A 13,743-nucleotide genomic window follows, 5' to 3' on the forward strand; every position below is an offset into this window, starting at 1 on the left:
ATAAATATATAACTAAAGCCATATTTCAAATGCAATTTAAATTTTTTTAAAAAAAAGTGTTGTTATGTATATTGTATAGATTAGACTCAATACGTAAACTCAATCTCGGCCCAGAGCCTGACATATCTAATAATTAGTTAATTACATAAAGATTAAAGCCCATTGATTAATTCAGCCCAAATGCTTATGTAAAGCCCATTGATCAATTCAGCCCAAATGAAAGTATTTCCCAGCCCAGGCCAACATGATTAAAGTGTTTGATACAGCTTTTGTCCACGGCTTATAAGCTCTGATATAAGCCTCATTCTTCTGACTCGTCTCATTTGCCCGTCAAGACAGAACTTGAAAGAGTGTTACAGGCTTGAATCATTTAATTGTGCTGTAATAATTGTGGGTGATTATATTTTTGCTAACACAAAAATTGATTAAAAAGCACCCACAATTATGTTAGCATAAATATCGAGCCCGAGAATTTAAGAGTCCACAATTATGTTAGCATAATATTTAGTATAACGAATCCAATGATATTTGTTCATTCAAAACAAAAATCAAATGGCAAATGAACCATTGGTTGAGTGACAATGACTTTACATGTCCCTGACTGAGGTCATAGGTTCTAGTCTCACCTCCTCCGAATATTTATAAGGAGGTGTGTGGGCTTAGTCTGCCCCTACGTGGGCTTGATTTATGCCTCCTGCGTGAGACCTGTTGACACCTGTACTTTCATAGGCTTGATTTGATGGTGTGTAGTATGTTGTATTTGTACTAAAAAAACAAAAATCAAATGACAACCTTACACCAAAATGGTGCACTAGTAGAAGACAAAAAGAAGAGCTTGTGACAAACAAAGGAAAAATGATTCATGCATTTCTTGTATGGTATGGGGATATGGGAAGGCATAAGATTATAGAGCAACGACAAGAATTCAAGCGAAACATTCAATCTTAACTAGTAACAATTTGAGGAAGCATTGAACTACAGAGATGGGGCATATATCAATCTTCAAGCCTGAGGCTTCTCCCATTTGAGGGGCTTCACAACCTCCCAGGTGAAGTCTGGGTCATCCCTTCCAAAGTGCCCGTAAGCAGCTGTCTTCAAGAAACGGCCATTGCCACCCCTCTTAAGATCCAGGTTAATGGTCATCATTCCCGGTCTGAAGTCAAAAGTCTCTTTCACAATTTTGAGGATCTCCTTGTCTGGAATCTTTCCAGTGCCGTAAGTTTCCACAAAGACTGACAAGGGCTCAGGAACACCAATAGCGTAGGAGACCTGCACAATGCACCTACGAGCAAGTCCATTGGCGACAATACTCTTGGCTGCCTGCCTGACAATGTATGCACCACTCCTGTCCACCTTGGTTGGGTCCTTCCCAGAGAAAGCACCGCCACCATGAGCTCCCCAGCCACCATAGGTGTCAATAATAATCTTACGTCCAGTGAGACCTGCATCGCCATGCGGGCCACCAATAACGAAGCGGCCCGAGGGATTGAGGTGGAAGATGGTATTGTCATCAAGGTACTTGGCAGGGATGACAGGCTTGATGACATGCTCCTTGAGGTCACTGGCAATCTCATCATTGGTGACTGTCTCACAACCTCCCATTTGAGGGGCTTCCAATTCGTTCAATCATTGTCCAAACCTAACCGTTTTACTCAACTTTCCTTCAACGAATTAAATGGCATTGGTATATTTTTATATGTAACAATTTTACTTTAGTTGTTTCTTCTCCGTTTTTTATACTGTCCAGGCAATCATTTCCGATGCCCTATTGTAGCTCTTTTTTGGATGTTAATATATATATATCTCCTGTTTATCAAAAGGGGGGGGGGGGGTTATTATTGCTGTAGCTGTACTATTAGGGCAAATGCAATGGTGAAGTGGTATTGGGCCAACAAAGATGTTGTCTTTTGCTGATGTGGCTGTATTGTAAAATGTGTTTTGCTTATGTGGCTGTATTGGGATAAGTGTTTTGCTGATGTGGATGTATTGATATTTAATGTTTTGGTGTAGTTTTGTTGTGGATAATATGGAGGAATGGAATGTTGTTGGGTTGGGTGGAAAGAGAAAGTGTGTGGGAAGAAAAAATGTATAAAAATTTGTGTTTTGCTGATGTGGCTGTATTAGAATACGTGTTTGACTTGACTTTTTGCGTAATAGAGATGGGACCGGGTCAACAAAAATGTTGGCCCAATAAATTGTTTCTTATTGCATTTGCCCTTATAACCGACCCTGATTATGAATTGGTTTGACTCAATGCATCTCAAATTAAAGTATTTCTCGGCCCAGCAAAGCCCAACACTTTCAACCATAGTTGACTTGTATATATACACAACAAACCAATCATTTTATGTGTAAATGCACAACTATATATAAATACGTCATAACCATATACTACTAGTATGTGCATACGTACATATATATATATATATATATATAGTTTTCCTAGAATTATAGTTTTATGCAACCTACGGCCACGAATCAAGCCATGCCTTTGGGGATTGATCGTGATCAATATTTTAATTACTTTTTTTTTTAAATCGCAAATTGTTTGTGCTGAAAAAATGTAAGGATCCGAGCAATAGCCTACATACCATGCATGTCAGATCTTTTGTTACCTAATTGATGATTTTAAGGAACTTTTATTTTTTAATTTGATGCTTAATTTTTTATTAAACATGTATTGCAACATGTTGTTGAGAGATGAGACCACTATTTGATTCTATAAATAGCAAGAGTAATAAAGAAACATATTCTGAATTTGACTTCTATTTTTCAAAAGAAAGTAAACGACATAATAAACATCAATCTTTTTCGAAGATGAACATTAACGAAGTACGAAGAGATGCTGATTCATGTCCTCTTTGTTAGATTTCTGTCCTTTTGTGTTTGTATGACATGAAAAAAATGTCTACGATTGCTACGGCTAACGATATGTTGGGTTAGTCGTGGAAATAGGAACGGGAATTCCAAGAATTCTGATGTTTGATTGGTGAAGGAATTGTGGGTGGAGTTCGAAAGTAATAATGGTGTAAAATAATAGTATTTTGACATGTTTGAAAAATTTAATGTTTCTATGGAAAAAAATTTCAAGGCTTGATATTTGATCTCATAAAATAACCTCAAAAAATTAAGATAAATACAAATTAAAATTGATAATTTAAAAACCATGTACAAGATGAAATAATATAAATGTATAACTAAAGCCATATTTCAAATGCAATTTAATATTTTAAAACAAAAAAAAAGAAAAGGATTGTTATGTATATATAGACTAGACTCAATACGTAAACCCAATCTCGGCCCAGAGCCTGACATATATCTATTATCTAATAATTAGTTAATTACATAAAGATTAAAGCCCATTGATTAATTCAGCCCAAATGCTTATGTAAAGCCCATTGATTAATTCAGCCCAAATGCTTATGTAAAGCCCATTGATCAATTCAGCCCAAATGAAAGTATTTCCCAGCCCAGGCCAACATGATTAAAGTGTTTGGTAGAGCTTTTGTCCACAGCTTATAAGCTCTGATATATAAGCCTCATTCTTCTGACTCGTCTCATTTGCCTGTCAATACAGAACTTGAAAGAGTGTTACAGGCTTGAATCATTTAATTGTGCTGTAATAATTGTGGGTGATTATATTTTTGCTAACACAAAAATTGATTAAAAAGCACCCACAATTGTGTTAGCATAAATATCGAGCCCGAGAATTTAAAAGTCCACAATTATGTTGACATAGTATTTAGTATAACGAATCCAACGATATTTGTTCATTCAAAACAAAAATCAAATGACAATCTTACACCAAAATGATGCACTAGTAGAAGACAAAAAAAAAAGCTTGTGACAAGCAAAGGAAAAATGATTCATGCATTTCTTGTATGATATGGGAAGGCATAAGATTACAGAGCAACGATAAGAATTCAAGCGAAATATTCAATCTTAACTAGTAACAATTGAGAAAGCATTGAACTGCAGAGATGGGGCATATATCAATCTTCAAGCCTGAGGCTTCTCCCATTTGAGGGGCTTCACAACCTCCCAGGTGAAGTCTGGGTCATCCCTTCCAAAGTGCCCGTAAGCGGCTGTCTTCAAGAAACGGCCATTGCCACCCCTCTTAAGATCCAGGTTAATGGTCATCATTCCCGGCCTGAAGTCAAAAGTCTCTTTCACAATTTTGAGGATCTCCTTGTCTGGAATCTTTCCAGTGCCGTAAGTCTCCACAAAGACTGACAAGGGCTCAGGAACACCAATAGCGTAGGAGACCTGCACAATGCACCTACGAGCAAGTCCATTGGCGACAATACTCTTGGCTGCCTGCCTGACAATGTATGCACCACTCCTGTCCACCTTGGTTGGGTCCTTCCCAGAGAACGCACCCCCACCATGAGCTCCCCAGCCACCATAGGTGTCAATAATAATCTTACGTCCAGTGAGACCTGCATCACCATGCGGGCCACCAATAACGAAGCGGCCTGAGGGATTGAGGTGGAAGATGGTATTGTCATCAAGGTACTTGGCAGGGATGACAGGCTTGATGACATGCTCCTTAAGGTCGCTGGCAATCTCATCATTGGTGACTGTCTCATCGTGCTGGGTGGAAATGAGGACAGTGTGGACACGAATTGGAACCATCGCACCATTCTCGTTGTAGTATTCAACAGTCACCTGAGTCTTACCATCAGGTCTTAGCCAGGCGCAGGTGCCATTCTTCCTAACCTCGGTGAGGCGAGCACCGAGCTTGGTGGCAAGGACATGGCTTAGAGGCATGTACTCAGGCGTCTCATCAGTAGCATAACCAAACATGTGACCTTGATCACCAGCACCAATCTCTTCTGGACGCTTGGTGAAGTGGCCATGGACACCCTGGGCAATATCAGGGCTCTGCTGCTCAATGTTGACCAGAACCTTGCAATTGTCAGCATCAAGACCAACATCATCTGAAACAAATCCAATGGCACGGCATGTGTCACGGACAATCTTCTCATAATCTACCTCGGCCTTGGTGGTAATCTCTCCAAAAACCATGACCATGTTGGTCTTGGTGCATGTCTCACAGGCAACCTTGCTGTCTGGGTCCTGTTCAAGGCAGGCATCAAGCACGGCATCAGAGATCTGATCGCACAGCTTGTCAGGATGACCCTCGTTGACGGATTCAGAGGTGAATAGAAAGGTCTCCATCGTGAGCTACACATAATTAAGGCATACACAAAAATATAATTATTAGTAATAGGTAGCAACTCCATGGAAAGCAAAAGATTCTAATGCATAACATAAGAATAGATAAAAGATAAACAAAAAATATCTTCAAACTGATAGACATAATTACAAAATGAGGAGAATCTAACAATACCTTCTCTCTTACTCAAAAACATGTAATTCTAGAAAGAGAAGCGAGTGGACAGAGAACTCATAGATTCCACAAGGGAAAAGTCAACTAGAATTTATCTCCAAGGAATATATGCAGATAATAGACTCAATTACGACATTTCAACTTGAAAACCCTATCTATCTGTTCAATTCTGATACCAATTTTAAAATTCCAAGGTGACTTCTGCCCACTGACCTAAAGGTGGCCTGATTACTTACTTTATAGTCAGGCCAAGATACATTTCAATGAAGGACTCACAGGTCGAATACTTGATGCAATAGCTTAAAATTTTCACTTGACAGATCCAACAATTCAGGAATCATTACAAACTATAAAGCGACATAGTGGGACCTGACAGACCAAAATCTTTTTCACAACAACAATGAAAAGATGATAAAGTATTAAGATCTATTACATATCACCGAAACAGTATGTAAATTAGATTCTGACTTGGGTAAGAACAAGATTTGACATTAATTTGTGAGACAAAAAATCAGTAGACAAAGATACAGTTCAGCTTCAAAAGCTAAGATCTTTGCATTCCCCGTTAAGAAAGCAACAACTCCATATGAAACACTAATACCAATAAAAGCTCAGATCTGCTAACGTTCCCGTCAAACTAACTCAAACAAGAGTCTATTCAAACAAGATCCACCACCAAAAAGCAGTAATCTAGACATAACAGAAGAACAAAAACGCGGGTATCTAGCACGTCCTGAAATCATTATCAAATTTACAAGAAATCGCAAATCTTAGAACAAAACGCAGAAATAGCACAATTGGATGTACGAGAAAATGCGGCGAGAGGTACCTAGAACAGAGATTTCCGTGCAGATCTGGTACTCGAACAACAAGCTGGACTCGAATGACTCGGCGAATACTGAATTCCAATCCGCTGGATTTATAGAAGGGTGACCCTTGGCCACGGGTTACCGGGCTAGTCGGTTAGGATTCTGTTTTTGGTGAAGCTAATGCAGAAGGGTTCGTACATCATTTTTGGTTTGGAGACAAAAATGTTTGTAGCCGTTGGATGTAAGAAGTAATTGGCAGATGGGATTTTGATTTGGGGTTGGTGAGAGAGAGACCTCTTTTTATTTTATTTATTTTAATTTTGTGAAAGATTGATTTGTCCAGCTCAGCTATAGTGGTGACTGTATTTAGGACTACAAAAATAAAAATTATAAAAATTATGAATATATTTTGTCAAGTTCATGAGTATAAACTCGAAACATTCCATGTCTTTCTTGAGATGAATTTAATTTTTCTTTTTAAAAAAAATGTAATAAAATTCGTAAACTAGATCAAAACTCACTTTAACGCGACCCAAACAACCGATTTATCACTCAAAAATATCCACAACAATCCGACACCGACATTTCTACGCGTTTTTTAATTCATTAACCTTTTTAATGACATTACAGGCTACTGTAGGTTATCCATCAACTCTAACTGGTAACCAGCTTGATGGCTTAAAAGTAGCCGAGTGGAGGTGGAGCCATAGCTCTAGGAATTGAGGGTCCCACACAATGACACAAATATGATGATAGCAAAATTAGTAATTATAGGAACCTAATTTCATTAGTTATATTCTTAATTAGATGACCTGGACCAATTCATATGTAATTAATTTTAGGTCCATACTAATGTATTTGGTCACAATATTAGGTCATGTTCAAATTATTAAAATGGAAGTGTGAGCTGCTTAGACCCTTCCACAAATAAATTGTTGAATTGATTCCACACCATAAAATTGACGCTTAATTTTCCACATGGTTCTTTGACAATTCCCCCAGAAAAAAAGAGAAATAAACAAAGATGGTAGGTGTGACTTGACAACATAATTTTATTTTTTTTTAATGTGAAACCCATCGAATAATTGTTTGATAAATTTCGAACCACATGGAACACTCCATAATATTCATGTACCACTTGAGACCTAAACCCGATTTATATGTAATTAATTTTAGGTCATGATCTAACAGAGAATAGCTCCTACTAATGTATTTGGTCACAATATTAGGTCATGTTCAAAATTTTGAAATTGGAAATGGAAGTCTGAGCTACATAGAGGCCTTCCATAAATAAATTGCTGAATTGGTTCCACACCATAAAATGAACAGTAAATATTTCACTGTATTCTTATTTTTTTTTATCAAAAATGACATTGTACAAGTTTACTTTTTGAACAATCGATATGGGCCTAAGCCTAGCACGTGACCCCGAGGATAGTAATCTCACTGAGAATTGAACTCAAAATCTCCCGAATCCATATGATTTGATCCTAGAAAAATTCACTAATTAGACTAACTGTAGAGATTTATCTCTAACTAAACTAATCGCCCATATACTTCTATACTTTCTTTGACCTCTAAAAATTTTTAAAATTTTTTTTTTTTAACAATCATTAGAATGGACTACCTACATATTAGGTTTGAGGCCAAATTCGAATTCAACCAAATCAATGTTATTTTCTGACGGCTCTACACCTACTATTGTTTCTGGCATGTTTGGCATTGGCATTTGACCCAAAACGAAGAGTGGGTTGGTGAGTCCAAGTCACAAATGTTTATGCGGTGGTCATTTATTGTGGGAATATATAGATTATTGTAATTCAATAAGATAAATAGAACAGTAAAAATAAATATATAGTGATAAACAAAATTAACATTACTTCAAGTGGATTTGATCAAAGTAATGTAAGATAAATGCCAATGTTCGACACTATGAGACATAAATTCGCCCTCCACACGAGTTAAAGGGTACTTACAATGGAAATTGTAAACACCCACAGTTTCCACTGCAGCCGTCAGATATGTTTTTAAGTGTGAGATTCACACTATTATATATTTCAAAAGAAAGATCTAACGATCATTGATTACACTACCTATCGTTTTCACTGCAGGCACCCCCATTCGCCGTCCACACGGATACTTTGAAATTCTCGAGTGTTTGCCTCCCAAGATACATATATATATCACCAATAATGTGAATACATGAATATTCTCATTCACGTACCTTCTATTTTAGATGCATTCCCACCTCTTCATCTCCTTTCACTACATAAAGAGATGATTCACTTATTCAGCTATAACAATCTTCCACATGAATGAAAAACTATCTAACGTATGATGAAACAGACACATAAGAGAGTACAACAAAAAAGAACATGTATAGAGATGGATTTTTAAACGTGCTTCAAATGAGATTCGAACTCAACTTGAGCTTGTGACGAACAAAGATTTTACCGAGCCAAATCGAGCTCGAATAGCTCGGTTCATGTACAACCCTAGCTAGGACAAGGAAGGTTGGTAGAACAAAGAGTCCTTGGGATTTTTGGGGATGCCAAGCTTGTGGCCGCATCATACCTAAATATATGGTAGATTGGGTTTTCCATTTATTCAGACAACCCATGTTTAAAAAATGAAGTTATTCAATGACAATGACCAAAATAGTATTTTGTGAGGGCTAAATTTTGAAGTATAACGTATCTGTTGACAAGAAAAAAAAATGTGGCTGATCAAACTATGGAGGATCTAAATATGACCACATGAATCAAATTGATAACTAAGAATCACGAAATCCCCCTAACAATCTCAAGAAAATCCATCAAAGCTTTCACTGATTGGCTGGGAAAGTGAGTAGGATTTTTGAGTCCTAGTCATCACCTCCTGAACCAATGAAGATAAAGGAGCAGATCCACATGGATAGGAATGTGGGACTATACCAGACCCTTTATAAGAGAAACCATCTACTCCCATTTCATTCATTCATTCATCAAACACCACATTCACTGAACAGCAGCACCCACATCCTCAACCTCAAGGCATGGCAACTGTGACTCTCTCGTCTTCATTCACAGGCAAAGTCATTCCTACGAATGCACAGAAAGAATTTCAATCAGTAATCCCCAGTAGCAATGGTAGAATCTCAATGAGAAAGACGACAGGAAAGGCAGCTGCCTCCTCTGGAAGCCCCTGGTATGGCCCTGACCGGGTCAAGTACCTTGGACCTTTCTCTGGTGAGTCTCCATCTTACCTTACCGGAGAGTTCCCTGGCGATTATGGATGGGACACTGCAGGTCTATCAGCTGACCCAGAAACCTTTGCCAAGAACAGGGAGCTTGAGGTTATTCATTCTAGGTGGGCAATGCTTGGGGCTCTGGGATGCGTTTTCCCAGAACTCCTTGCCAGGAATGGGGTCAAGTTTGGTGAGGCAGTATGGTTCAAGGCTGGTGCTCAAATCTTCAGCGAGGGTGGCCTAGACTATCTGGGGAACCCCAGTCTAGTCCATGCTCAAAGCATTTTAGCCATTTGGGCTACTCAGGTTATCCTCATGGGAGCCGTTGAGGGTTACCACATTGCAGGAGGACCACTCGGAGAGGTCACTGACCCTCTGTACCCAGGTGGCAGCTTCGATCCCTTGGGGCTTGCTGACGACCCAGAGGCATTTGCAGAGCTTAAGGTGAAAGAGCTTAAAAATGGACGCCTTGCCATGTTCTCCATGTTTGGTTTCTTTGTGCAAGCTATTGTTACAGGAAAGGGACCTCTAGAGAACCTGGCCGATCACCTTGCAGATCCTGTGAACAACAATGCCTGGGCTTATGCAACAAACTTTGTCCCTGGGAAGTGAGATTGCAATCTGGAAAAAAAAAGAAGAAAAAAAGAACATCCGCTAATTCATGTTTGTCATGTAAAAACAGTTTGAACATTACAACCTGAAATATTGGCACGAATAGTTCAAAAGCTGAGACAGCTTTTATTTAATTATACTGTTGTGACAAATTTCAAAAAGCTGCTGCAGTTAAACTGCCTCTTTTCAATTCAATATGCAATGTTCACCCTCTGAAAAGGAGAAGACATGACAAGAATAGTGAAAATTTACCTCAGCTAGCCCAGTTCGGACTTCGGATCACAAACGAACCCAGGAAGGAAATACTTAGTGACCAAAAGTGAAAACTCTTGGTTCCAAGTTCCAACTACTTCCAAGACCTTATCAATCTTAATCTGCAGGTGGCAGCGATAAGTTCTACCATTCATCATATCATTCAAAGAGATACTCTTGTGGATCCTACGATGATGAAACAATTGACATCGCTGCAGAAATCTGAAATGTACACCAGAGAATTTCCAAAAACAGCTTCACCGGTTCCCTTCAGTGTGGCAGGTTGTAGGAAAAATCAACCATTTGCATCCCCCTTCCAGCCACTGCTGTCTGATAACAATTCCTGGTCACACATCAGAGAACCAAATCAATAAAAATTTGTAATTCCAAAATGCCAAACAAGACCGGGTACCACAGAAAATGTGAGGCATAAGATGTTCTACTCACCTGTCACAAGCTCTAGCATCCAATGCTTCTGGCTCGAGCAAACTAATGACTATATGAGAATCTAAGTAACTTTTTCTTGCTCCCTCAGACTCCAGCATCTTACCCGCTGATCAAGACCAGTGGAAAACACCCAAGTTGCATCTGTCCAAACAGCTTCATAAAGTATGACATAATGTCAATTGTCAGTATCATGAATGCTTTCTGAATCCCTCTTAAGGAAGACCTTGCTAAGAGGGAACAATTTGCTCAGAAGTTTGCAATGGTAGCCTCGAAAGATAACAGTCATAAAGTTCGCTAATTCATTTAAACTTGAGAAGGATAATTGCAGTACAGAAGACATGTAATGTGGTCGTAAATTTATATGGTTTTCCAATTCTTATGCATAGGTACAATCTGAAGCTCACAGAATGCAGATAGTGATTAGTAACTAGAGGTGGGTAGAACATGGACCGACAGGGGTAAATTAAAACCAGCAACTCAGACATGCTAATTAAAATTCACTAATAAGGATTTATGCAAGGGTCATTCTGAGGGAAGGAAGACTCTGAATTCCCAAAGGAAATTTATGCATATCCCACTTAGTTTGAGGAATTTATAACAGTACCGGAATGTTTTAAGCAATTTCAATCAGAAGCAAAATTTAGCATTCACCTTTTACAGTAATGACAACCAACTGAAACACTAAAACTAATCTGCTTTAATCATCAAATCCAAATATGCAATATAAGGACATTAATCTTAAAAATAAAACTTTCGCACTTGAAAAATAGGAGACAGAATAGATGTCATATGGATTCACATCCATACAACATGTCCTAATTCCTATATTCATGCACTGTTGGTTCCACGAGAGCTTTGTTGCTACTTTTCTTAGTTTTAACAACTCAAGGGCTCTTATTACATAACTTGAACTCTAGGGACAATGAAATAACTTGCATACTTCACATAATTTTAGGCACTTCAAACTTGTTTCAATCTATAAGAGTGGTCACAATCCAAGTTCTTCTCATAATTTCAAAGTGTCAAACTTTATAAATAACAAACAAATGTGTTCAATTAGTGAAGAACAAAATCTATAAACCTTACAGTATCAGAGAATACAACAACAACAACAAAAAACACCTTTATAGAGATAGGGAGTTTTTGACCTTGAACCTTCTCTAGTGAAATAAAAACGTGCTTCAAATGAGATTTGAGCACGACTCAAGCTCGTGACAACCGAAGTTTTTACCTAGCCAAACCGAGCTCGAATATCTTGGTTCGTGTACAACCCTAGCTAGTACAAGAAAGGTTGGTAGAACTAAGAGTAGCTTGTTATTTTTGGGGATGCCATATTTATTGCCTCATCAGACCTAAATATATGGTAGATTAGGTTTTCCACTTATTCACACCCCCATTTTTAAAAGATGAAGTTACTCAATGACAATGACAAATAGTATTTTGAGGGCTAGATTTTGAAGTATAATGTATCTGCTGAATCCTCTACACTGCCACGCTGGTTTTTAACTGTATCATAGTGTAATAAGCCAATATTTCTCTCTTACTCAGTTCCCTATAAAAATCAAACTGTGCAAAATTGTAGATCTAAATAGGATCACGTGAATCAAATTGATAACTAAGAATCACGAAATCCCCTAATGATCTCAAGACAATCCAATGAATCCATTAAAAGCTTTCACTGATTGGCTGGGAAGTGATTAAGATTTTTGAGTCATTTTCATCACCTCCTGAACCAATGAAGATAAAGGAGCAGATCCACATGGATAGGAATGTGGACCTACCAGACCCTTCATAAGAGAAACCATCTATACCCATTAAATTCATTCATTCATCAAACACCACATTAACTGAACAGCAGCACCCACATCCTCAAGACATGGCAACTGTTACTCTCTCATCCACATTCACAGGCAAAGTCATTCCTACGAACGCACAGAAAGAATTTCTATCAGCAATCCCCAGCAGCAATGGTAGAATCTCAATGAGGAAGACAGCGGGAAAGGCAGCTGCCTCCTCTGGAAGCCCCTGGTATGGCCCTGACCGGGTCAAGTACCTTGGACCTTTCTCTGGTGAGTCTCCATCCTACCTTACCGGAGAGTTCCCTGGCGATTATGGATGGGACACTGCAGGTCTATCAGCTGACCCAGAAACCTTTGCCAAGAACAGAGAGCTTGAGGTTATTCATTCTAGGTGGGCAATGCTTGGGGCTCTGGGATGCGTTTTCCCAGAACTCCTTGCCAGGAATGGGGTCAAGTTTGGTGAGGCAGTATGGTTCAAGGCTGGTGCTCAAATCTTCAGCGAGGGTGGCCTAGACTATCTGGGGAACCCCAGTCTAGTCCATGCTCAAAGCATTTTAGCCATTTGGGCTACTCAGGTTATCCTCATGGGAGCCGTTGAGGGTTACCGTATTGCAGGAGGACCTCTCGGAGAGGTCACTGACCCTCTGTACCCAGGTGGCAGCTTTGACCCCTTGGGGCTTGCTGACGACCCAGAGGCATTTGCAGAGCTTAAGGTGAAAGAGCTTAAAAATGGACGCCTTGCCATGTTCTCCATGTTTGGTTTCTTTGTGCAAGCTATTGTCACAGGAAAGGGACCTCTAGAGAACCTGGCCGATCACCTTGCAGATCCTGTGAACAATAATGCCTGGGCTTATGCAACAAACTTCGTCCCTGGGAAGTGAGATTGCAATCTGGAAAAGGGAAAAAGAAGAACATATGCTAATATGTTTGTCATGTAAAAACAGTTTGAACATTACTACCTGAAATATTGGCACGAATAGTTCAAAAGGTAAGACTAAGCTTTTATTAATTATACTATTGTGACAAATTTCAAAAATCTACTGCAGTTAAACTGTGTCTTTTCAATTCCATATGCAATATTGCACCCTCTGAAAGGGATAAGACATGACAAGGATAGTGAAAATTTACCTGAGCTGGCCCAGTTCGGATCACAAACGAACCCAGGAAGGAAAAACTTATCATCCAAAAGTGACAACTTTTAGTTCCAAGACCTTATCAATCTCAATCTGCAGGTCGCAGAGATAA

General features: G+C 38.8%; 3 protein-coding genes across 4 annotated transcripts; 2 read left to right on the forward strand and 1 right to left on the reverse strand.

Annotated features, from left to right (window-relative positions):
• Positions 1-885: 885 nt before the first annotated feature.
• On the reverse strand, positions 886-6,340 carry LOC119982403 (S-adenosylmethionine synthase 1-like). 2 transcript variants are annotated; one of them, XM_038825755.1, is made up of 3 exons: positions 6,183-6,340; positions 4,567-5,187; positions 886-1,569 (listed from the first exon to the last, which is right to left on the reverse strand). In XM_038825755.1, the coding sequence occupies exons 2-3, from the start codon at positions 5,179-5,181 to the stop codon at positions 1,003-1,005; spliced, it is 1,182 nt and encodes a 393-aa protein (XP_038681683.1). In that variant the 5' UTR covers positions 5,182-5,187; positions 6,183-6,340; the 3' UTR covers positions 886-1,002. The 2 variants fall into 2 exon arrangements, with proteins under 2 accessions (XP_038681683.1, XP_038681682.1); XM_038825754.1 differs by lacking the exon at positions 886-1,569 and having other exon boundaries at positions 3,845-5,187.
• Positions 6,341-8,178: 1,838 nt separating this feature from the next.
• On the forward strand, positions 8,179-10,195 carry LOC119982806 (chlorophyll a-b binding protein of LHCII type 1-like). Its single transcript, XM_038826378.1, has one exon. The coding sequence runs from the start codon at positions 9,197-9,199 to the stop codon at positions 9,998-10,000; it is 804 nt and encodes a 267-aa protein (XP_038682306.1). The 5' UTR covers positions 8,179-9,196; the 3' UTR covers positions 10,001-10,195.
• A 509-nt stretch (positions 10,196-10,704) lies between these two features.
• LOC119982807 (chlorophyll a-b binding protein of LHCII type 1-like) lies at positions 10,705-13,507 on the forward strand. The gene has a single exon (XM_038826379.1). It carries the CDS (start codon positions 12,576-12,578, stop codon positions 13,377-13,379), a length of 804 nt encoding a protein of 267 aa, XP_038682307.1. The 5' UTR covers positions 10,705-12,575; the 3' UTR covers positions 13,380-13,507.
• The last annotated feature ends 236 nt before the right edge of the window (positions 13,508-13,743 follow it).

This window comes from Tripterygium wilfordii, chromosome 17, assembly GCF_013401445.1.
Source record: "Tripterygium wilfordii isolate XIE 37 chromosome 17, ASM1340144v1, whole genome shotgun sequence".
Classification (NCBI taxonomy): Eukaryota; Viridiplantae; Streptophyta; class Magnoliopsida; order Celastrales; family Celastraceae; genus Tripterygium; species Tripterygium wilfordii.

What these genes read in the sequence shown, in the direction of transcription:
- LOC119982403 (XM_038825755.1), bottom strand. Translation starts at nt 5,181, where the DNA reads ATGGAGACCTTTCTATTCACCTCTGAATCCGTCAACGAGGGTCATCCT. An exon ending in AGACAGTCACCAATGATGAG is followed by an intron (nt 1,570 to 4,566) that starts ATTGCCAGCGAC and finishes ACCAATGATGAG; the next exon opens with ATTGCCAGTGACCTCAAGGA.
- LOC119982806 (XM_038826378.1), top strand. Translation starts at nt 9,197, where the DNA reads ATGGCAACTGTGACTCTCTCGTCTTCATTCACAGGCAAAGTCATTCCT.
- LOC119982807 (XM_038826379.1), top strand. Translation starts at nt 12,576, where the DNA reads ATGGCAACTGTTACTCTCTCATCCACATTCACAGGCAAAGTCATTCCT.